Genomic DNA, 23,456 nt, shown 5'->3' with positions numbered 1-23,456 from the left:
CAACAAAAACACATAAGCCAAATGTCCCAATATTTTTTATCATTTCCAAAAATTGTTCAGGAATGGTTTGAGAAACATGACAATTTGGCAGGGTGATTTATCCTTCTTAAAGCGACTACTGTCATAAAGGAATACTTGGTCTGCAAAATGTGCCAAAGTAACATAAATGCCAGGACCCAAGGTCTGCAAGCAGAACATTGCTCAGAGCTTTACACACGATCAGCTTGTCTTCTTCCCACCTAGTCCCCAGGTAAGCAACACAACCCCCTAAATCCTAGTTAATCTAGTTGTGTCATAAACACACCAATCACATTCACAAATAACTGCATCCTGCTAGACACACATCACACATTAGCACATATGCCTCATATAGTCTAATTAGTTTTCTTAATGTAGACTGCAAAATATATACCAAATCATTTGTATGGCTAATAGAGACAGTATTGTACAAGTTTATGCATTTAGATAAAACAATCAAACATTAGGACATGATACAGCTTTGACAGCATACACATATGTGCTTGTGCCCTTATTCAGTGCATCTGAAACATATTCGCAGCGCTTCACTTTTTCCACATTTTGTTATGTTACAGCCTTATTCCAAAATTGATTGAATGCATTATTTTCCTAAAAAAAAAAAATATAGATAGATAGATAGATAGATAGATAGATAGATAGATAGATAGATAGATAGATAGATAGATAGATAGATAGATAGATAGATAGATAGATAGATAGATAGATAGATAGATAGATAGATAGATAGATATATAAAGCTCAAATACCACTGACTGACTCACTCACTCATCACGAAATCTCAAAAACCACTGAACGGATTGCAATGAAATTTGGAACATACCTTCCTCTTGGGTCTTAGGTGCTCAATAAGAAAGGGTTTTGAAAAATTCGCCCTAGATCGCGGCTAACTCGCGAAAAATTGCATTGTAAACTCTTCGAAATAACATTACGGATCCTAATGAAACTTAGTACATTGTTTCTTATTAGATGTTAGATGCACGATAAAAATTATTTTCAAAGTAGTTTGCCCTGTATCGGTACTACAAAGGGGTAGTACGTTATTTGTTGACGTTACGTTCTGATCTCTGATCATCCAGTCCTGCTCAGTGCTTACTGCCTATTGCCATATTGCTTAGCGTTCTGCCTTCCGTAGCGAAGCACGGGTACTTTCAGCTAGTGTGTGTATATATATATATATATATATATATATATATATATATATATATATATATATAAAATCAAAAAGTGTGTTTGAAATCTTTGCAAATGTTTTAAAGGAGAAAAAAAAAAAAAGCTTCATATGCACTTAATTATTCACAGCCTTTGTTTAATACTTTGTTGAAGCTCCTTTGGAACCAATTACAGCCTCAAGTCTTTTTGAATATGAAGCTACAAGCTTGACACACCTATATTGTTTGGGCAGTTTCTCCCATTCTTTTTTGCAGAACCTCTCAAGCTCCATCAGGGTGGATGCGAAGCACTGGTGCACAGCCATTTTTAGATCTCTGGAGAGATGTTCAATCAGGTTCAAGTCTGTGCTTTGGCTGGGCCACTCAAGCACATTCACAGAGTCGTCTCGTAGCCAATCCTTCTCTCTAAACAGAGAAAAGCTGGAGCTCTTTCAGAGTGACCATTGGGTTCTTGGTCAACTCTTTTTCGTTTTTATATATATATATATATATATATATATATATATATATATATATATATATATATATACATACACACACACACACACACACACATATATATAATGTGTGTGTGTGTGTGTGTGTGTGTGTGTGTGTGTGTGTGTGTGTATATATATATTCAGTGAGGAAAATAAGTATTTGAACACCCTGCTATTTTGCAAGTTCTCCCACTTAGAAATCATGAAGGGGTCTGAAATTGTCTTTGTAGGTGCATGTCCACTGTGAGAGACATAATCTAAAAAAAAAATCCTATTTTAATAGTTTAAAATAGTTATAAACTATTTATTTGTATGATACAGCTGCAAATAAGTATTTGAACACCTGTCTATCAGCTAGAATTCTGACCCTCAAAGACCTGTTAGTCTGCCTTTAAAATGTCCACCGCCACTACATTTATTATCCTAAATTAGATGCACCTGTTTGAGGTCGTTAGCTGCATAAAGACACCTGTCCACCCCATACAATCAGTAAGAATCCAACTACTAACATGGCCAAGACCAAAGAGCTGTCCAAAGACACTAGAGACAAAATTGTACACCTCCACAAGGCTGGAAAGGGCTACGGGGAAATTGCCAAGCAGCTTGGTGAAAAAAGGTCCACTGTTGGAGCAATCATTAGAAAATGGAAGAAGCTAAACATGACTGTCAATCTCCCTCGGACTGGGGCTCCATGCAAGATCTCACCTCGTGGGGTCTCAATGATCCTAAGGAAGGTAAGAAATCAGCCCAGAACTACACGGGAGGAGCTGGTCAATGACCTGAAAAGAGCTGGGACCACCATTTCCAAGGTTACTGTTGGTAATACACTAAGACGTCATGGTTTGAAATCATGCATGGCACGGAGGGTTCCCCTGCTTAAACCAGCACATGTCCAGGCACGTCTTAAGTTTGCCAATGACCATTTGGATGATCCAGAGGAATCATGTGGTCAGAAAGTCATGTGGTCAGATGAGACCAAAATAGAACTTTTGGGTCATAATTCCACTAAACGTGTTTGGAGGAAGAAGAATGATGAGTACCATCCCAAGAACACCATCCCTACTGTGAAGCATGGGGGTGGTAGCATCATGCTTTGGGGGTGTATTTCTACACAAGGGACAGGGCGACTGCACTGTATTAAGGAGAGGATGACCGGGGCCATGTATTGCGAGATTTTGGGGAACAACCTCCTTCCCTCAGTTAGAGCATTGAAGATGGGTCGAGGCTGGGTCTTCCAACATGACAATGACCTGAAGCACACAGCCAGGATAACCAAGGAGTGGCTCTGTAAGAAGCATATCAAGGTTCTGGCATGGCCTAGCCAGTCTCCAGACCTAAACCCAATAGAGAATCTTTGGAGGGAGCTCAAACTCCGTGTTTCTCAGTGACAGGCCAGAAACCTGACTGATCTAGAGAAGATCTGTGTGGAGGAGTGGACCAAAATTCCTCCTGCAGTGTGTGCAAACCTGGTGAAAAACTACAGGAAACGTTTGACCTCTGTAATTGCAAACAAAGGTTCCTGTACCAAATATTAACATTGACTTTCTCAGGTGTTCAAATACTTATTTGCAGCTGCATCATACAAATAAATAGTTAAAAAATCTTACATTGTGATTTCTGGATTTTTATTTTTAGATCACGTCTCTCACAGTGGACATGCACCTACGATGACAATTTCAGACCCCTCCATGATTTCTAAGTGGGAGAACTTGCAAAATAGCAGGGTGTTCAAATACTTATTTTCCTCACTGTATATATATATATGTATGTATATATGTATGTGTATGTGTGTGTATATATATATATATATATATATATATAGAGTCAGGTCCATAAATATTGGGACATCAACACAATTCTAACATTTTTGGCTCTATACACCACCACAATCGATTTGAAATGAAACGAACAAGTTGTGCTTTAACTGCAGACTGTCAGCTTTAATTTGCAGGCATTTACATCCAAATCCGGTGAACGGTGTAGGAATTACAACACCTTGCATTTGTGCCTCCCACTTTTTAAGGGACCAAAAATAATGGGACAGAATATTAATCATAAATCAAACTTTCACTTTTTTAATACTTGGTTGAAAATCCTTTACAGTCAATTACAGCCTGAAGTCTGGAAAGCATAGACATCACCAGACGCTGGGTTTCATCCCTGGTGATGCTCTGCCAGGCCTCTACTGCAACTGTCTTCAGTTCCTGCTTGTTCTTGGGCATTTTCCCTTCAGTTTTGTCTTCAGCAAGTAAAATGCATGCTCAATCAAATTCAGGTCAGGTGATTGACTTGGCCATTGCATAACATTCCACTTTTTCCATTAAAAAAATCTTTGCTTGCTTTTGCAGTATGCTTTGGGTCATAGTCAATCTGAACTGTGAAGCGCCGTCCAATGAGTTCTGAAGCATTTGGCTGAATATGAGCAGATAATATTGCCGGAAACACTTCTGAGTTCATTCTGCTGCTTTTGTCAGCGGTCACATCATCAATAAATACAAGAGAACCAGTTCCATTGGTAGCCATACATGCCCATGCCATGACACTACCACAACCATGCTTTACTGATAAGGTGGTATGCTTAGGATCATGAGCAGTTCCTTTCCTTCTCCATAATCTTCTCTTCCCATCACTCTGGTACAAGTTTATCTTGGTCTCATCTGTCCATAGGATGTTGTTCCAGAACTGTGGAGGCTTTTTTAGATGTTGTTTGGCAAACTCTAATCTGGCCTTCCTGTTTTTGAGGCTCACCAATGGTTTACATCTTGTGGTGAACCCTCTGTATTCACGCTGGTGAAGTCTTCTCTTGATTGTTGACTTTGACACACATACACCTACCTCCTGGAGAGTGTTCTTGATCTGGCCAACTGTGTTTTCTTCACCAGGGAAAGAATTCACAGTTGTTTTCGGTGGTCTTCCGGGTCTTTTGTTGTTGCTGAGCTCACCGGTGCATTCATTCTTTTTAAGAATGTTCCAAACAGTTGTTTTGGCCACGCCTAATGTTTTTGCTATCTCTCTGATGGGTTTGTTTTGTTTTTTCAGCCTAATAATGGCCTGCTTCACTGTTAGTTACAGCTCTTTGGATCTCATCTTGGAGAGTTGACAGCAACAGATTCCAAATGCAAACTTGAAATGAACTCTGGACCCTTTAATCTGCTCATTGTAATTGGTATAATGAGGGAATAACACACACCTGGCCATGGAACAGCTAAGAAGCCAATTGGCCCATTACTTTTGGTCCCTTAAAAAGTGTTGTAATTCCTATACCGTTCACCTGATTTGGATGTAAATGCCCTCAAATTAAAGCTGACAGTCTGCAGTTAAACAAAACTTATTCGTTTCATTTCAAATCCATTGTGGGGGTGTATAGAGCCAATAATGTCAGAATTGTGTCGATGTCCCAATATTTATGGACCTGACTGTATATAATATAAATTTGTAAAGATTCCAAACAAATTTCTTTCACTTGTCAATATGAGTTATTTTTTTGTTGATTTTTGAGGACAATAATTAATAAAATTTTGGAAAAAGGCTGTAACAAAATGAAGCAATCTGAATACTTTCCAGATGCACTGTAGTTTCTCTTGGTGGTGAAAAGGTATTTAGCTAGAGTTCAATTTGCTGTCCTTAAATGTTAGATTTGGGCCCAAATTTTTAACAATGCTTTTTTTCTCAGGCTAAGGGTGGAGGGAGAGAGCATAGGTATTTACATCACCATGGATCTTAAAAAGGTTGCATTTTAAGATAACTTTTTCTTTAGTATATAAAACACCATCTTATAATAGGGAATCCCCTTTCAAACTCCCTAATTGGAAGGATCAAATCAATAAGAAGAAATGCTTCCCCTTTTATATTTTATTTGTTCCAATCAATTTGTTTCCATCTATAACAAGGACTTAAATAATAAATTAAAGGTGGCCCGAATAAGAAATGGGTGCCTATGCACCAAACTTGCAGTTACTTTACTATATATATAAAATTCTTATACAGGTGAAACAATATATCATGGTGTTATAGCAATACTATAAAGCCACAACTTCATTTCAAATCCATCATGGTGGTGTACAGAGAAAATTTTTTATTATATCACTGTCAAAAAAACCTACGTATTTTATGTCTTTATCACTGAAACAGATGTTGCTGAAAAGATCCAAATTGTGCTTTAAATGGAAAAAAAGAAAAAGGTTATATTATTAGAGTATTACATTACATTACAGTATACCCAATCAGTTTTTTTTTTACATGTAGTATAGTGTGTAGTCATAAACCAAATAACCCATTTGTGATACAGTACCTAAAAATGTATAGAGAATTAAGTATATTTTCTAATCGAATTGTGGAAAAAAGTATTAAAATCTTTGATAAGAAATAGCAAGCAAAAATGGAACCAAAAAAGGAACAAATGGATGAACAAAAGATTTAAAAGGCACTCACATCTGCTACTTGTACCACTTGTGGCTCTGGCTGGTGATTTGGTGAACCATTCCTAGACACAAACAAAACCAAATTAAAAGCTTTAAAAAAAATAAAAATAAATAAATTAAATGTTGGCCCTTATTTACCCTATTAAGTAAAGAAAGAATAAAATAAAATTTCCATTTCTTTACTCAATTCCATTATAATAGCAAATGTCATATTGTAATATATACAATTTAATTTGTTAATATAATTAAACATTTATTAAGTACAAACACGATTCCCAAAAATCTAGGACACTGTACAAATTGTGAATAAAAACAGAATGCCATGATGTGGAAGTTTCAAATTTCATTATTTTATTCAGAATACAACATAGATGACATATAAAATGTTAAAACTGAGAAATCAGAATCATTTTAAGGGAAAAATAAGTTGATTTAAAATTTCATGGCATCAACACGTCTCCAAAAGGTTGGGACATGGCCATGTTTACCGCTGTGTGGCATCCCCTCTTCTTTTTATAACAATCTGCAAACGTCTGGGGACTGAGGAGACAAGTTGCTCAAGTTTAGGAATAGGAATGTTGTCCCATTCTTGTCTAATACAGGCTTCTAATTGCTCAACTGTCTTAGGTCTTCTTTATCGCATCTTCCTCTTTATGATGCGCCAAATGTTTTCTAGGGGTGAAAGATCTGCAGACTGGCCATTTCAGTACCCGGCATCATGGCTGCGTAGAAGTTGTAATTGATGCAGTATGTGGTCTGGCATTGTCATGTTGGAAAATGTAAGGTCTTCTCTGAAAGAGACGGTGTCTGGATGGGAGCATATGTTGTTCTAGAACTTGGATATATGTCTTTCAGCATTGATGGTGCCTTTCCAGATGTGTAAGCTGCCCATGCCACACGCACTCATGCAACCCCATACCATCAGAGATGCAGGCTTCTGAACTGAGCGCTGATAACAATTTGGGTTGTCCTTATCCTCTTTAGTCCGGATGACATGGCGTCCCAGTTTTCCAAAAAGAACTTCAAATTTTGATTCGTCTGACCACAGAAAAGTTTTCCACTTCTTTATGGCTTCTTTTTTGACCTATACTGTTTTAGCCAGCAACGGCGAATAGCACGGCGAATTGTGTTCACCGACAATGTTTTCTGGAAGTATTCCTGAGCCCATGTTGTGATTTCCATTACAGTAGCATTCCTGTATGTGATGCAGTGCTGTCTAAGGGCCCGAAGATCACGGGCATCCAGTATGGTTTTCCGGCCTTGACCCTTACGCACAGAGATTGTTCCAGATTCTCTAAATCTTTGGATGATATTATGTACTGTAGATGATGATAACTTCAAACTCTTGCAATTTTTCTCTGAGAAACTCCTTTCTGATATTGCTCCACTATTTTTCGCCCTAGCATTAGGGGGATTGGTGATCCTCTGCCCATCTTGACTTCTGAGAGACACTGCCACTCTGAGAGGCTCTTTTTATACCCAATCATGTTCCCAATTGACCTAATAAGTTGCAAATTGGTCCTCCAGCTGTTCCTTATATGTACATTTAACTTTTCCGGCCTCTTATTGCTACCTGTCCCAACTTTTTTGGAATGTGAAATCATTATTAGTCATTTAGGTCCGACACCTATTTTTTATTGCAGATTTCCATTTGTCTATAATTATTATTATTTAATGTTTTAAAAATAACAGCAAAACCAAATATTTAGAACTATTTACTCCTCTACTATAACTGTCTTAGATTTTTTATTTAGTGGTTTGTGGTTCACATTTAGTGGCATCTTCGAGGCTGCAAAAAGCTATTTGGAATCATACGACAACTTATTGCAACTATAGGGAATAAATAACAGTCTTATGTACTATACATATTAGCATAAGAACAGAATCCACAATGTGTGACATTACCCTTCAGTAGAAAAGCTGGTGGGGGTGCTGCTGAAACCTGGTGATGGAGAGTTGTTGACATAAGTGGCCTCAGGCCAAGGTGAGCACTGGAAATAAAAATACCATTTCAGTTATTTCTATTCACATTACATTTAATATAAACTATTGTACAATTATATACCAATCACCACAATACCAGCTAATTAAAAGTTTATGGACATAGTTATGTTAAATAAACTACTGCAATGGTTCACATAAAATGTAGAAGTCACTGTGATCTCTGTAGTTGCAGGAAAAATAAAGAGAGACAACTGATTAATGTGACCTGGAAATCTTATCCTTTTCTGATCCTTCCTAATGTCAACTTTAGTGTCATAAACATAGCAACCCAAACAGAAGTGTAGACATTTCATAACAAGCAGGTGCTAATGATCAATTTTCGTATGAGAGGTTGTGAATGTTTTTCATTATAGGTCATACCCAAAGGCAAGAATGAGCTCAGCAACAAGATAATGCTAGGTAGTTATACTGCATCAGTAAGAGCTCTCCCAGGCAAAAAAAAAAAAAAAAGTCAAAGCAGACTGGGGTTTCAAGCTATTTTGTGCAAAAATAAATGGGTAACATTAAGGACTGTAGACATAGTGGTTAGGCAAGGAAACTTAATGCAGCAGATGAAACATCATGCTGACATGTCCAGCAGTGCCATCTGCAAAGAATTGGTGGAAACCAGTGGGACCCAGGTCTTCATAGAAGAATTGCAGCCAAAAACCCATAATTCAAGGCTAAGCAAATCAACTATGCACAAAAACATGGGAACTTAGGTACAGAAAAATGGCAGCATGTGATCTGGACTGATGAGTCAAAATCTGAAATATTTGGCTATAGCAGGAGGCAGTATATTCACAGAAGGGTGGAAGCACGGTACAATAATGTGTGTCTGCAGGCAATAGTAAAGCATGCTGGAGGTGCCTTGCACATTTGGGGCTGAATTTCTGCAAATGGAGATTTGGTCAGGATTAAAGGTGTCCGCAATGTTGAGAACTAGAAGGAGATACTTATCCATCATGCAGTACCAGCAGAGTATTTATTTTGCAGAAGGACAATGGCCCTCAACATATAGCCAACATCATTAAGAACTATCTTCAGCATAGACCAGGACTAGGAGTCATGAAATTGATGGTTTGGCCCCCACATAGCCCTGATCTCAACATCACCAGGTCTGTCTGGGATTACATGAAGAGACAGAAGGATTGTTTTACTACCTGCAGAGTTCTTTCAAAATCTTTGTGCAAGTGTACCTAGAAGTATTACCGTAATTTCCGGACTATTAAGCGCACCAAAATATAAGCCGCACCCACTGAATTTTACAAAGATTTTTATTTTAAACATAAATACGCCGCACCTGTCTTTAAGCTGCAGGTGCCTACATTGATACTAATGAACTTTACACAGGCTTTAATGAAAGACAGTGTCTGTTACACGGCTTGTATCTAAACAGTAGCCTACCAAGAAAGGTATTGTTCACTGTCTTCCTCCTTCCTTTCACAACAATTTCTCTCGGGAGTTTTTCTTTTGGCATCGTCGTGCGTTTAAAAATCACCATCGGTGGAAGTTTTTCTCCCGATGCCGTGAAGCTCAGAACATAGGTGAAGTGCGTGTTTTCATGCCCGGTTGTTTTCAGTGTGACAAATGATTCACATTTCCTGTTGACAGTCCGAGTGAGCGGCAGGTCAAACGTCAGAGGAACATCATCCATATTTATGATGTGGTGCGGCCCGATTCAGGGGGAGCACATCTGATTTAATATAAAGAGTTTCATTGGTTCACCTGAACCCGTTCAGCAATTTCATTGGTCTAATGTTATGGGCCTCAGTTTTTTGGCTTGAATTTTCTGAAACCGGGAAAAACCCAGGAAAAATCTATAAATTAGCCGCTTCGTTGTTTAAGCCGCGGGGTTCAAAGCGTGGGGAAAAAAGAAGGGGCTTAAAGTCCGGAAAATACGGTACTGCTAAAAATAATCTACTAACACTTCTAAAGCATTCTTACTTTACATAATTTTTCCCACACCTACCTAAAATGTTTGCACAGGTTCTGACCCAAACTTTGTGAAATATTGTTCAACATATTACTCAGTTTGCAGGCACAAACCTCAGTAAGGATGGTGGTTTCATATGATGGCTGGTATTTCTCCTTTTCTTGTGGTGTTCTCTTCTCCATCTTTTCTCGATCAGTTTTCTGCTTTCTGTCTGCACCTTTGGGCTACAAAACAAACCTCTGTATATTCAGCCATTTTTGTTACATAAGAGTTTAGTTTATTAAAAGAGAAAAAATTGTACAAGTATCACATGGTGATGAACATGGTGATCTTAACAAACAAGTACATCATTTACCCTGCAAACATGAATTTCAATTTGAATGAAGAAAAAAAAAAAGTACTTTGTACTACATTGTTACTACCTTGAAAACTTTGATTTGGCAGCTGGCAGAGTGCAAATGCTCTGTGTAATCTCCTGCTTCATTTTCTTTGAAAGTGTCAATTTGGACGCGAAATGGCACCCCCTTCTCTCCGCCATGCTTGCGCATTGTGAACTCCGTGCTGATGCAATGAACCTAAAAAAAAAAAAAAAGGAAAAAACGTTTTAATATTACCATACATGTTTATAATTTTATACACTTTCTTGAAAGAAAAAGGAAACCTGAATGAACACTGAAGTCCGCTTTGATGGGTCCCATAGGAACTCCACTGTGTTAAGCTGTGTTGGGTTTGCCCTTGGATCCACAATGCCAACAGACATAGGAATATCTGGAACAGAACATTTTTTATCAATTTTAATGAATTTAATAAAAAATAATAATAAATCACATGCCATTATAAACAAGCATACTATAGTTAAAATTTCAAATTAATCCATTAATATGGACTTTTGACCTGGCATCACAAACCCATTTTGCATTATTCCACTGATCAATCAATGTTAATTGAAATAAAAAAAAAATTTAAAAATCTAAACAGTACTTCTCAAGTTCAATAAATAAACAGACCAAAAATGGTTTAAATGCAGATTATAGTACTTACCCAGGTCAAGGATTCGATCACCTGGTCTGTTCCAGCGCCAGCCTTCCAGCTGCTGGTGCTCTGTGTATTGCAGTCGCCGGTCATGAAAAACGACACGGAGGATGCTCTGATCAAAATGAACACAGAAGGAAGTAAGCCACCAAAACAGGGGCACTGTCCTCTGTCCTGACTGTCAAGGTTAAATCATACCTTCACCATTTTGCCTGAGATCTCTGGAAGCTCACCCATTTTCCGATTGTCCAGCATTCGAATTTCATAAGACTGCCCTGCATATACAACTTTGATGAGTTATATCTTCGGTGTTGCTTAGCATAAAAATGACTTCATCAAAATTTGCATCAGTAAAAATGCTTTGCAGAGAACAACCAGCAAAACCAACAAAATTAACAAGTATAAGTTTTTAAAACACAATATTATGATGCGATATCTTTCCTACACAGTAGAACACGTTGTCCCATGTTGTCCAATGTCATTTAATTTGATTATAATTTAAGACCTCCATACCTTTAAAAATTGTGCATATATCCACTGAAATTGTATATTGGACAAGCTACCATTTCAAAAAGTAGATTATTATTTTTTCCAACAAAACAAGAGATGGGCCAATCAAGATGTTAATCTGGAATGATTTGCACAATTGTTTTAAACTCTCATAGGTGCTTTCAGTTTTTAAGCTCGGTAACACTGATTATTAATCTGGATCTTAATATTCTTTTTTGGCTGAAAGAAAAATAAGCAACAATTTTCATCTACAACAAATGGTAATTTTATTTAACCTCGTTTCATTTACTTGAAACCAAAGACTGAAAAAGGATCCTTTTTAAAGGTATACTCAGACCCTAATTCAAAAATTGCAGCGCAACTATAAAATGTAAATAAAAACAGAAGGCAATGATTTGTAAATATCATAAACTCATTATGTTCACAATAGAACATAGAAAACATCAGGTATTTAAACTGAGAAAATTGACTATTCTAAGGATAATATAAGGTAATGTTAAATTTGATGGCTTCAACACGTCTCAAACACGTTGACATGTTTCTCTTATGCAGTAATGCAGAAGGACCAGACCTTGGTTGAGGTAGGTGAGTGTCTCATCATGTAGTTTGACAGCCGGTGACGTGGCAGCACACAGAACATATTGAAATGGAAGGATCTTGTTGTCATTATCAGGTGGCAGATTGGACTCTTCTTGCTTAAAGATGGGGAGTGCCAGCACATCACTGTAATAGACCACAAAGAATAGTAGACAAAGAGAGACTGAAACAAAAGTCTTAGTTATAGAAGTTGACGATATATATTGTTTGTAAGTTATGAGTCTAAGGGTAAGTTTGTAAGTCTAAGGGTAATGGGTGTGTGTTTTAAAGATTCTAAAGTTCTTACAAATACTGATCAGTAAAATCAATTAAACATTCATTATCATGATTAAGATGCTATAAGGAATTATTGAAATATTGAGTCATACACTGTACTGCAGACTCCTGAATTATACCTCATACTATAGGCTCCAGCTCCAAGCTCCTGGCCAATTCCTGATAGACTGGCGTCAAAATCCTGCACCAGGCCGGACTCGATCACCTCATCAGCGAGGGGCAGTTTTAGAGCCCAGGCCATCTGGACGGTGAGCTTATTCAACTCGTACTGACTACGATGAACAAAGGTGGCCTAGAATCACTTCGCGGAGTGTGCAGTTCACACGCACCTGTCACAGAGCACACATGCTTTAGGTCATTCGAGAGAGCACTTGCACGGGTTAAACAGTACCAAACGTTAGGGTTAAAATCAGTTATATTAACGTTACACAACGTTATGTGATCAAGTAATTAACACAATCCGCACGTTGCGAGTTTAAACCCCCCCCGACGTGGTTACACATGCGGGACTCGAGAAACCCGGCTGCTGGAAGCAACTGCCTTCCCACACACACATCAGCTGGGTTTCCGACTTCACTAAGTGGTGGCAAGCAAACAGAAAGAACAGTTTATTACAATTTAACTACATATTTATGTGACCACGAATGAATGTGGTTTAGAAATAAAAAAAACAAAGAAGTTAACTGCGATACCTTGGTCCTTCTTCACACCACATTTTAATCCGTCTTCGCAATGAATAAACTAACTGGGGCTTAGAGGAAACTATTTCCGTAAGTTAGAACCAGAGGGGCCTGGTGGCCCGTAAATATAATAAACACTGATTAATAAGAAAATAATGAGCGAAAACTGACTGGACAAAGAGATAAAAAATAATAATAATAATGCTTTTACACGAGAGACATGTTTGTTTATGCCTTCTGTTAGAGCTAAAGCCGTAATATCCGTAGTCTTTTTCTTCGGCGATTGCATACTCCTTAATAGGCTGTAGTACATTATTGCCCTCTACAGTCTGGGTGGCTACACTTCCTTTTTATTTTCTGGATTTACGTTGTTTATGTGGTGAGCAACCTGAATAATTTAGAGAGGATAAAAAGATTTCTGCTTATACTGCGATGTGCAGAAACCAAACTCGTGATCACGGTGTGACAGTTCTACTTGGTGGCATCACATTTGGTGAAGTCTGACATGATTATATGCAAATTCTTATAATTGTATTTATATGATTTATATTCAATGATATTTGCTAATTTATAAGAATAAATTCAAACTGACCACTTTATTTCAGCAACATCTTGTAATAGGGGACCTACATTCAAATACTAGCAAAAACATCAGCAAAAATGAGCAGGCATTAAATTATTTGGAAAAGAGTAAAAATTATCCAGAGCATTTTGAAATTGGAAAGATTTGGCTCTGTGTGTATGTGTGCCCCCCCCCAAAAAAAAAAAAAGTTTGAAATAATGAGTTTGAAGGAAATCTTATATATAATGTTCCTTCTTGAAGAAACTATCACTTTTAATGGTATTTTCCAGAGATTTAAGAAAGCATAAGAACAGTTGGTTAAAGATCCTTTACTGAACTTTTAATCACAATAAGCCAAGGTATGAATTAAATATTTCAAGTTCAATATTCATAAACAATTTTAACATTTTAATCAGAACATCTAAACCTTTTACACACCAGTTAGGGTTAAGAACAAATTGTTCGCTTTAATAGGAAATAAAGAAGCGTGAGCAGAAGCGTGAGCAGCAGTTCTGTGGACAGGTATACCTTTTTATTTTAAAGAGATCAGTGGTAACTTTAATAATTACGCTGCACTCTGAGCAGAAAAGCAGCACAAAATGTCAAACCTTGGGGCACACAATGGTAGAAGGTTCCACCTCTGTCAGCCAGGAGTCTGTACTGGGCACATGTTCACCAAAACTAGATATTCAATGATATAAAAAAATTACTTGTGAAATAGTCAGAGAATTTCTAATTACTCTAATTAAATATTCTATTCTGAATTTTTGAGATCCAAAAAAAACTCAAAGGATCAGATTCTGTCTGGATCACTTCAAGTTTCAGATATGGACATTCATAGTAAGTTAAGACTAATCAAACTTTAATGGTGAATCATTATGTAAATTTTTACTTGCAATTTTGGCGATGACTTAAATGCTTAAAAAAAATGGCCGTCATTTTAAAATTAGATTTCAGTTGCCAATGCACAATAAGGCTTCACTACTAATAAATGCAGTCAATAATGCATTAATGCATTGGGTTAATTTGACATGCTTTCTTGTATTTTCTTACAACAATGAGGATGGATCATATATATATATATATATATATATATATATATATATATATATATATATATATATATATATATATATATATATATATAGACAAAATGAGGAAAAGAAATCCAGAAAATCACATTGTCTGATTTTTAAAGAATTTATTTGCAAAATATGGTGGAAAATAAGTATTTGGTCAATAACAAAAGTTCTGTTATATACCCTTTGTTCACAATGACAGAGATCAAACATTTTCTGTAAGTCTCCACAAGGTTTTTACACACTGTTGCTGGTAGTTTGGCCCATTCCTTCATGCAGATCTCCTCCAGAGCAGTGATGTTTTGGGGCTGTCACAGGGCAACACGGATTTTTAACTCCCTCCAAAGTTTTTCTATGGGGTTGAGATCTGGAGACTGGCTAGGCCACTCCCGGACCGTGCAATGCTTCTTACGAAGCCACTCCTTCGTTTCCCGGGCGGTGTGTTTGGGATCATTGTCATGCTGAAAGACCCAGCCATGTTTCATTTTCAGTGCCCTTGCTGATGGTAGGTCTTTACTCAAAATCTCACGATACATGGCCCAAATTCATTCTTTCCTTTACACAAATCAGTCGTCCTGGTCCCTTTGCAGAAAAACAGTCCCAAAGCATGATGTTTCCACCCCCATGCTTCACAGTTCTTTGGATGCAACTCAGCATTCTTTCTCCTCCAAACATGACAAGTTGAGTTTTTACCAAAATGTTTTACCATAGTGGAGTTTGGAGTTTTGAGGTTGTGGGCAGGTGTCTTTTATACTGATAAACAGGTGCCATTAATACAGGTAACAAGTGGAGGACAGAGGAGCCTCTTAAAGAAGAAGTTACAGGTCTGTGAGAGCTGTGAAATCTTGCTTTTTTGTAGGCGACCAAATTCTTTTTTTCCACCATTATTTGCAAATAAATTCTTTAAAAAACAGACAAGGTGATTTTCGGGATTTTTTTTCTCATTTTGTCAAAAAAAAAGTGCTGCCTATGCATTAAGCATGCCCAAATTCTGTTAATTAGGTTGCTAAAACAAACTTTCATTGTTTCACTTTTACAAAATGGTGGATCCTGAGTGACAACCCAAAGCAGCTGGCTGTCAGTCTAGCCGGCTTGTCTGTTCTCTGACCTTAGCTGTGGATTGTCACCGATTAACAAGGCCCATACTAAATGGCTAACTAGGCTATGAGAAATAAAAGCACATTCCTGAGTGGGATTAATGAAAATCCTGCCACACCTGGAAAGTGTCAGGTATTGTGTGTATTATAATATGTATTACTTGATAGAATGTGTCAGGAAATATCCACCTCTCGTAGAGTACATCTAGCTAGAGTTTACATAGTACTAGCTGGCAGGAAGTGCAGACTGGCTCACACTGCTACAGACTTCCATTTATCTTCCATTTTATTTATTTCATTATTCTCTGTTTCATGTTTCACATTTTCCAGGTGTTTAAGTTTTCATTACTGTTTCTCATCTTTAGTTTTGCCCTGTAATTGTTGTTTGCCTTTCACCTGTTTCACATTTCAGATTTTTACCTGCCGTTTTGAATTTGTTTGCCAGTTGAATGAATAAAACCTTCTCACCCTGTACAACCCCAATTCCAAAAAAGTTGGGATGATTAAAATGTAAATGAAAACAGAATATATTGAATTGCTAATAAACCCATATTTTATTTACAGTAGAGCATATTAAAATATTAACCAAGGAAATTTACCATCTTAAGGAAAAATAAGGTAATTTCTAATTTGATAGACACAACATGTCTCAAAGAAAGGTTGGGAAATGGAAACGGAAGGGTAGAAAATGAATATTACTTAAAAGGAACAACGGGAGGAACATTTGCTGTCCAAGCCACAAATGCAGGTTAAAGCTCTATGGTCCAAAGAAGAATCCATATGTGAACAGAAACACTACATCTTTTATAGGCAAAAGCTCATTAAAATGCACTGAGCCAAATTGGGAAACTTGTTCTGTGGTCAGACTAATCTAAATTTGCAATACTTTTTGGACTAAATGGGGTATAGGGTGCATTAATGCTTACATATGAAAAGGCACCAATTTTATTCATTCACATACCTTTATCAGGAAAGGCCTTGCATATTTCAGCAAGACAGTTTTAAATGCATACTGCATCTATTACAATACCATGGCTTCATAATAAAAGAGTCCATGTACTGACCCTTTCACCAAATGAAAACATTTCGCACATCATTAAATGACAAAGAAGAAAGAATGAAAAAGAAGACCCAGGAAAGACAAACTGGGCAACACAGAAAGAATAAAACCTTTTAAATTTGTTTTATAATATTTTCATTTCATTAATAATCAGCAGTTGTTTCAGTCATGTTTGTTTGCTCTGCATCAATAAATTAAGACCACAAGCTATGCCCAGCAATGATGACTACAAAATAAGCATTGCTGTAGAGATGTGTCTCTCAATTTCTATAGAGAGACCGCAGAAGACTCCAAGACTTTCAGAAATAAGAAAGCTCTATTTAAAAGAAAACACCAAGAGTTCTATTTCAATTATGGATTCAATGCAACAAGGTCATATCCAATGAGGTCATGAAGAACTCAAAACTGCTTTGCCAACTGTAGACCGAGCATCATGCATTTAAAAACAAGCTTTCTGAGTTTTCTAAAAGAAAAAAAACGTGAACATAAAGGACAGAAGCCATTATTGAAGGCCACCACATCATCAAATGTGTCTGCACTCATTCCTAGTGGCTAATCACATTGCTAAGGCTAAGAAAGCCCTTTACATTTAGTGTAGAGTTGATTTTACCTGCCACTAACCACATTTGGCTTGAACTTTTAGGACAGGTTGAAGTTAAAAAGGTAACACAGGTTCCTGTTTCAGATAGCATCTTAAGTAGACACAAATTGACCACAGTATGTGAGAACTTATGACTGGGAGTCTGACATGGTTGTCTGCAACACTGGAGCCCCGCAGGTAACGGTCCTGGCTCCGTTCCTTTTCACTGTCTACACTTCAGACTTCATGTTCAGCTTAGTAACCTGTCACAGAAGTTCTCTGATGACTCGGCCTGATCAGAGATGATGACAGGGAGTAAAGAGTGCTGATCCAGAACTTGTAGACTGGTGCCAATGGAACTGCCTTCAAAACAAAAAAAAGGCGGTGGATTTTCGGCAGACACAAACACACTTTACCATCACCAGTGAACATTCAGGGAAAGGACATTGAGAGAGTTGACTCATAATATCAATACCTTGGTGTTTGTCTGAACAGCAAACTGGACTGGAGATACCGGACAATTTATAGGAAATAACAGAGCAGATTCTAAGAGCCAGAAGATCACGGTCTTCAGTATGGTTTTCCAGTCTTGACCCTTACGCACAGAGATTGTTCCAGATTGTCTGAATCTTTGGATGATATTATGCACTGTAGATGATTATAACTTCAAACTCTTTGCAATTTTTCGCCGCAGCATTGGGGGAATTGGGGATCCTCTGCCCATATTGACTTCTGAGAGACACTGCAACTCTGAGAGGCTCTTTTTATACCCAATCATGTTGACAATTGACCTAATAAGTTGCAAATTGGTCCTCCAACTGTTCCTTATATGTAAATGTAACTTTTCCGGCCTCTTATTGCTACCTGTCCCAACTTTTTTGGAATGTGTAGCTCTCATGAAATCCAAAATGAGCCAATATTTGGCAGGACACTTCAAAATGTCTCACTTTCAACATTTGATATGTTATCTATATTCTATTTTAAATAAAATATAAGTTTATGAGATTTGTAAATTATTGCATTACTTTTTAATTCACAATTTGTACAGTGTCCCAACTTTTTTGGAATCGGGTTTGTAATTTGTAACCCATCCATTAGGGTTGCACAAGTCAGATTTTCATACCAGATTGGTCGAGGCTGTGGTTACCAACAACCACCACAGGTATTTTTAGCCAACAGGGTACCAGTGGAAATTGGGCTACCGTTGGTCAAAGGAGGAGAATGAGAGGAGGAAGACAGAGACAACCGGGAAAGGAGAAGTGAAAGAGACTGGAGGTTAGGGTGGGTACTTTAAACGTTGGTACTATGACTGGTAAAGGGAGAGAGTTAGCTGATATGATGGAGAGGAGAAACATATATATGTTGGGTGTTCAGCTGGATGATTGGGCAACTACTGCAGAAGTGATAAGGAAGACTAGAAAGGTACTTGGTGTGACATCTGTAAATAGAAAGTAAGACAAAGAGAAGTGGTGGTGGAATGAGGAAGTGCAGAAAAGCATAAGAAGAAAGAGGTTGGCAAAACAAAATTGGGATCAACAGAGTGAAGAGAAAAGTAGGCAGGAGTACAAGGAGATGCGGCAGCATATGAAGAGGGATGTGGCGAAAGCTGAGGAAAATGCAAATGAGGAGCTGTATGAGAACACTAAGGAAGGAGAAAATAATTTATACCGATTGGCCAGGCAGAGGGGCCGAGCCGGGAAGGATGTGCTATAAGTTAGAGCTATAAAGGATGGAGATGTACCGTAATTTACGGACTATAAAGCACACCCATATATAAGCCGAACCCACGGAATTTGACAAAGATTTTTATTTTAAACATAAATAAGCCTACATTGTCTACATTGAAACTAATGAACTTTACAGGCTTTAATGAAAGACAGTGTCTGTTACATGGTTTAACGGGTGAAATATGTTGTGGCTCCTTTAAGATCAGAGCGGCATTTTGGGAATAGGCTGCCGGCGCATTTTTCCGCTATTACTGCATGTGTGCAAGACCGAGGAATATGTCCTTATTATTTTCTGATGCTCATTTCTAAGTTTCTTTGACTAAACCTTAACGCTGTTGCCAAGAAAAATAAAACGAGTTTTGGAAACCTGTCTGTGCTTATATGATTTCTGTTGCAACTAGAGTTAGTGAGCTCTCCCATGACCCAGACTCAACGCGTTACAACGGCTTGTATCTAAACAGTAGCCTACCGAATAAGTCATTGTTCACTGTCTTCCTCCTTCCTTTCACAACTATTTCTCTCGGGAGTTTATCTTTTGGCATCGTCGTGCGTTTAAAAAAAAAAATTTTCTCCCGGTGCCGTGCAGCTCAGAAAAAAAACCCAGGAAAAATGTATAAATAAGCCGCTTCGTTGTTTAAGCCGCGGGGTTCAAAACGTGGGAAAGAAGTAGCGGCTTATAGTCCGAAAAATACGTTTAATGTGTTGACTAGTGAGGAGAGTGTGTTGAGAAGGTGGAGGGAATATTTTGAGCAGCTGATGAATGAGGAAAATTAGAGAGAGAGAAGGTTGGATGATGTGGAGATGGTGAAGCATGAAGTGGATATGATTAGTAAGGAGGAATTGAGAGAATCGATTAAGAGGATGAAGAGTCGAAAGTCGATTTGACCAGATGACGTACCGGTAGAAGCATGGAGATGTTTAGGAGAGATGGTAGTGGAGATGGAGTGTGCTGGTACCTATTTTTAAGAAAGGTATCAGGAAAATGGATATGTGCAGACCTGCAGTAACTACAGGGGAATAAAGTTGATCAGTCACACCATGACGTTATGGGAAAGAGTAGTGGAAGCCAGGCTGAGAGAAGAGGTGACCATCTGTGAGCAACAGTATGGATTCATGCTGAGGAAGAGCACCACAGATGCATTATTTGCTTTGAGAATGTTGATGGAGAAGTATAGAGAAGATCAGGGAGTTGCATTGTGTGTTTGTGGATTTCAAGAAAGCATAATGGGGTAGGAGAATGCTGAGAATGCAGCCACCAGGAAGGAGGAAAGAGGAAGACCAAGGAGGAGGTTTATGGATGTGTTGAAGGAAGACATGCAGGTAGTTGGTTGGAAAGAGACAGATGTAAAGGACAGGGTCGTATGGATCCGCTGTGGCAAACCCCTATTAGGAACAGCCAAAAGAAGAATAAGAAAAAGATATACATTCATTTGTATTTGATTGAGTAAGATAAGTATTTGATCCCCTACCAACCAGCAAGAAGCTTGGGAGCTTAGGAGCTTGTTAGTGAACTCAAGGGAGAAACCCATTGGTAACACACCAAGGTCTTGGAGGCAGAGTGAGTGTGTCTGTGTGTTTCGTTTGTAGTCCTCCTGCTGGGAACTGGGAGGAGTCTTGTAATTGGTTCCTGGGAATCTGGGAACTGCATTCCAAAAGAACCCAGTGTTGGTGGTCATGGCGCACTCTGGTGGAGAGTGGGAGGAACGACAGGAACCGGATACATGACACTGACACAAACCTTTGTTACATTATGATCCAAGCCGTCATTGATCAAATGGTGAAATAATGAAGACTACAACAGGGGTCAGAGCTACCTCTTATAAAGCCCAATAGTTATGGGACAGCCTTTCAATTAGTGTTTTGACTCCGACAAAGTCTAGTCTAGTGTGCAAGTCACGGCTGAAAACACATCTGTTTAGTCAAGCCTGTTCTCTGTTGGTTTAGGTAAGGAGCAGATCTGAAGGGATAATGAATATAGTGTTTTTTTGAACTGTGATTTGATGTTGCATTCATTAAGGTTTTCTGACGGTGGTGTGGCGGGCCATTTCTAATCCCAGATTTCTAACTCCCTTTTATTTATGCTGCCATAACTAGTCTTGTTGGAGTCCCTAATTACATGCTGATCAGACTGTACACTGTCTTTAAACATTTATAAAACTTAAATGCTTAACAATTCTATTTCTTTCTCCCTGTCATCCCTCTACTCTCCTCCTATCTCTTTCCTTTGAGTTAAATATTGTTTTTGAGGTACAAGTGACCAGTGTTTTTGTGCTTCTCTTCTCTTTAGATCTGCCTGATTCATCCAGACATCCTACCTCTGGACGGAGTTCTCTTTAATTGCAGCTCACTCTGGATAGCTGGGGATGGTTCCACCTGCTACGATGGCTCAGGACAACAGGTTGCATGAACAATTTTGCATTTAAATCACTGCACATCTCAACAATGATGGATGTATAATAATGGATATTCTGTGCCACCCTGATGAGGGAATCTGGTTTCTCACAAGGTTGCTTCCTAATGCCATCTCGGGGAGTTTTTCCCTTGCCACTGGCTCACACTCATTATGGATAAACTTATGATTACTTACAACTTACAATAAAAAGATTTATTGAATTGGAAAACATTCCACTCCCAAATCTCCAGCAACTTGTCCCTTCTGTTCCCAGACATACAGCACATGGATTGCTGTTAAAACAAAAGGGGATTTTACACAGTAGTAAACATGGCCCTATCCCCCCAAAAAAAAGAACACATTGTAAATTACTTTATTTTTGTCCTTCAAATTGTACATTTCCTCAGTTTAAACATTTAATATGTTTTCAATGTTCTATTGTGAATATAAAAGGGTTTATTAGATTGACAAATCTCAAATTCTCACATTTTTTTGCTAATGGGTTTGAACATGACAGAATGTCACCTTGGCTAATTTACACACCTCTACAATGTTAAACTTAGTAATGTCAACTGACAAATATATCATTATATGTGAACAGCTTTCTCTGCAAACCTACTCTTGACCAAGACATTAAGATTTTGCAATAGCTAAGGTATGATCCACCAACACTCCTCTGAGGGGCCAATTTCTAAACACAGCCTTTGTCGACATACTCAGAACTTTTTGCTGAACATATAAAATTTGGTTCACATCCACCTACATACCTAAATAATATATAATCTCCAAATCTTCCGATCTGCTCAGAAACAAAACAGTTGATCGTTACAAATCTGTTACAACCCCATGATATTGCTGGGCTACTTTGTATGTACTGTTGGGTTTAGGTTTAGACTTTAACTTGGCTATTCCAAAATGTAATTATTCTTCTGCTTTAACCATTTATTTGTAAACTTACTTATGGGATTAAGGCTGTTGAATTGCTTAATACAGTTACACTTCAGTTCATGGTTAGACCCACTAATGTTCACATTTGCTGGTACACTCTAGAATTCATGGGTTCATCATTAATGGCAAGCCATCATGGACCTGTGGCAGCAAAGAAGCACCACACCCTGGTAGTGCCCAGCCATGCTTCACAGTCAGAATGATCTTATGTTAGAAAACAGTGATTTTTGTTTTGTTTTTGGTCAAATATAATACTATTAGCAAACCCAGTTTTGAGTGATTGTGGACTCAAACATTGAGGTCTGTCGGTCCTTAGGTATTTCTCAGTATTTCTTTGTGATTTTTGATTTTTGCTGAATAACTCATTGGGAAATTGTACTACTGAATTTCCTTCAAATTGCTACTATTTGTGGAAATAATTTTTAGAGGTCCTCAGGTATCTCCTTGATGGCATGGCATACATCTGAAAACCTTTAGGGTAAAGACAGGGATTTTTGATGGTGGAGAATCTGGTTAAACTCCTGACTGCCATCCCTAATTAACTTATACCTCCAGAGGTTCAGATGCATTTCCAACAAACACATTTAGTGTATAATTTTGCTCAATAAATGTGTAATAAACATGTTTTTGTACTATTTGTTCAGTTGGGTGGTTGATAAAGTGTTGGCACTTAAATGAAGAGCTGATCACTTTTACAGTCACATTTATGTAGAAATTCAGAAAACTGTAAAAGGGACAAGGCATTAAACAGTAAATAAAGCAGGTTTACACAATATTTTTATAAATAGATAAAAAATATGTAATTGTGATTCTGCCCTGTAAAAATGAAATCTGACATAAGTGCCACCCAGTACAGCAGTGTAACAAGAGAGCAACAGGATCGGGGTTT

The 23,456-nt window shown here is 37.8% G+C and overlaps 1 protein-coding gene across 2 annotated transcripts in view; it reads right to left on the bottom strand.

Moving 5' to 3' along the window:
• tfcp2 (transcription factor CP2) overlaps positions 1-13,423 on the bottom strand; it is a 40,260-nt gene extending 26,837 nt beyond the window's left edge. Inside the window, exons 1-11 of one of the 2 annotated variants that reach the window (XM_083570540.1) lie at positions 13,135-13,423; positions 12,562-12,771; positions 12,141-12,292; positions 11,258-11,334; positions 11,069-11,174; positions 10,689-10,795; positions 10,450-10,602; positions 10,141-10,251; positions 8,014-8,099; positions 6,119-6,170; positions 5,791-5,844 (exon numbers count right to left, since the gene is read on the bottom strand). In XM_083570540.1, coding sequence (XP_083426666.1) covers positions 5,791-5,844; positions 6,119-6,170; positions 8,014-8,099; positions 10,141-10,251; positions 10,450-10,602; positions 10,689-10,795; positions 11,069-11,174; positions 11,258-11,334; positions 12,141-12,292; positions 12,562-12,683 — 1,020 coding nt within the window. In that variant the 5' untranslated portion in view covers positions 12,684-12,771; positions 13,135-13,423. The remainder of the gene's footprint in view (positions 1-5,790; positions 5,845-6,118; positions 6,171-8,013; positions 8,100-10,140; positions 10,252-10,449; positions 10,603-10,688; positions 10,796-11,068; positions 11,175-11,257; positions 11,335-12,140; positions 12,293-12,561; positions 12,772-13,134) is intronic. The other variant, XM_083570541.1, reaches the window with a different exon arrangement.
• Between the last annotated feature and the right edge of the window lie 10,033 nt (positions 13,424-23,456).

This window comes from Silurus aristotelis (genome assembly GCF_946808225.1).
Source record: "Silurus aristotelis genome assembly, chromosome: 19".
Lineage (NCBI taxonomy): Eukaryota > Metazoa > Chordata > Actinopteri > Siluriformes > Siluridae > Silurus > Silurus aristotelis.
The sequence above is the reverse complement of the archived record's forward strand: the minus strand, read 5'-3'. Positions and strand labels throughout refer to the sequence as shown.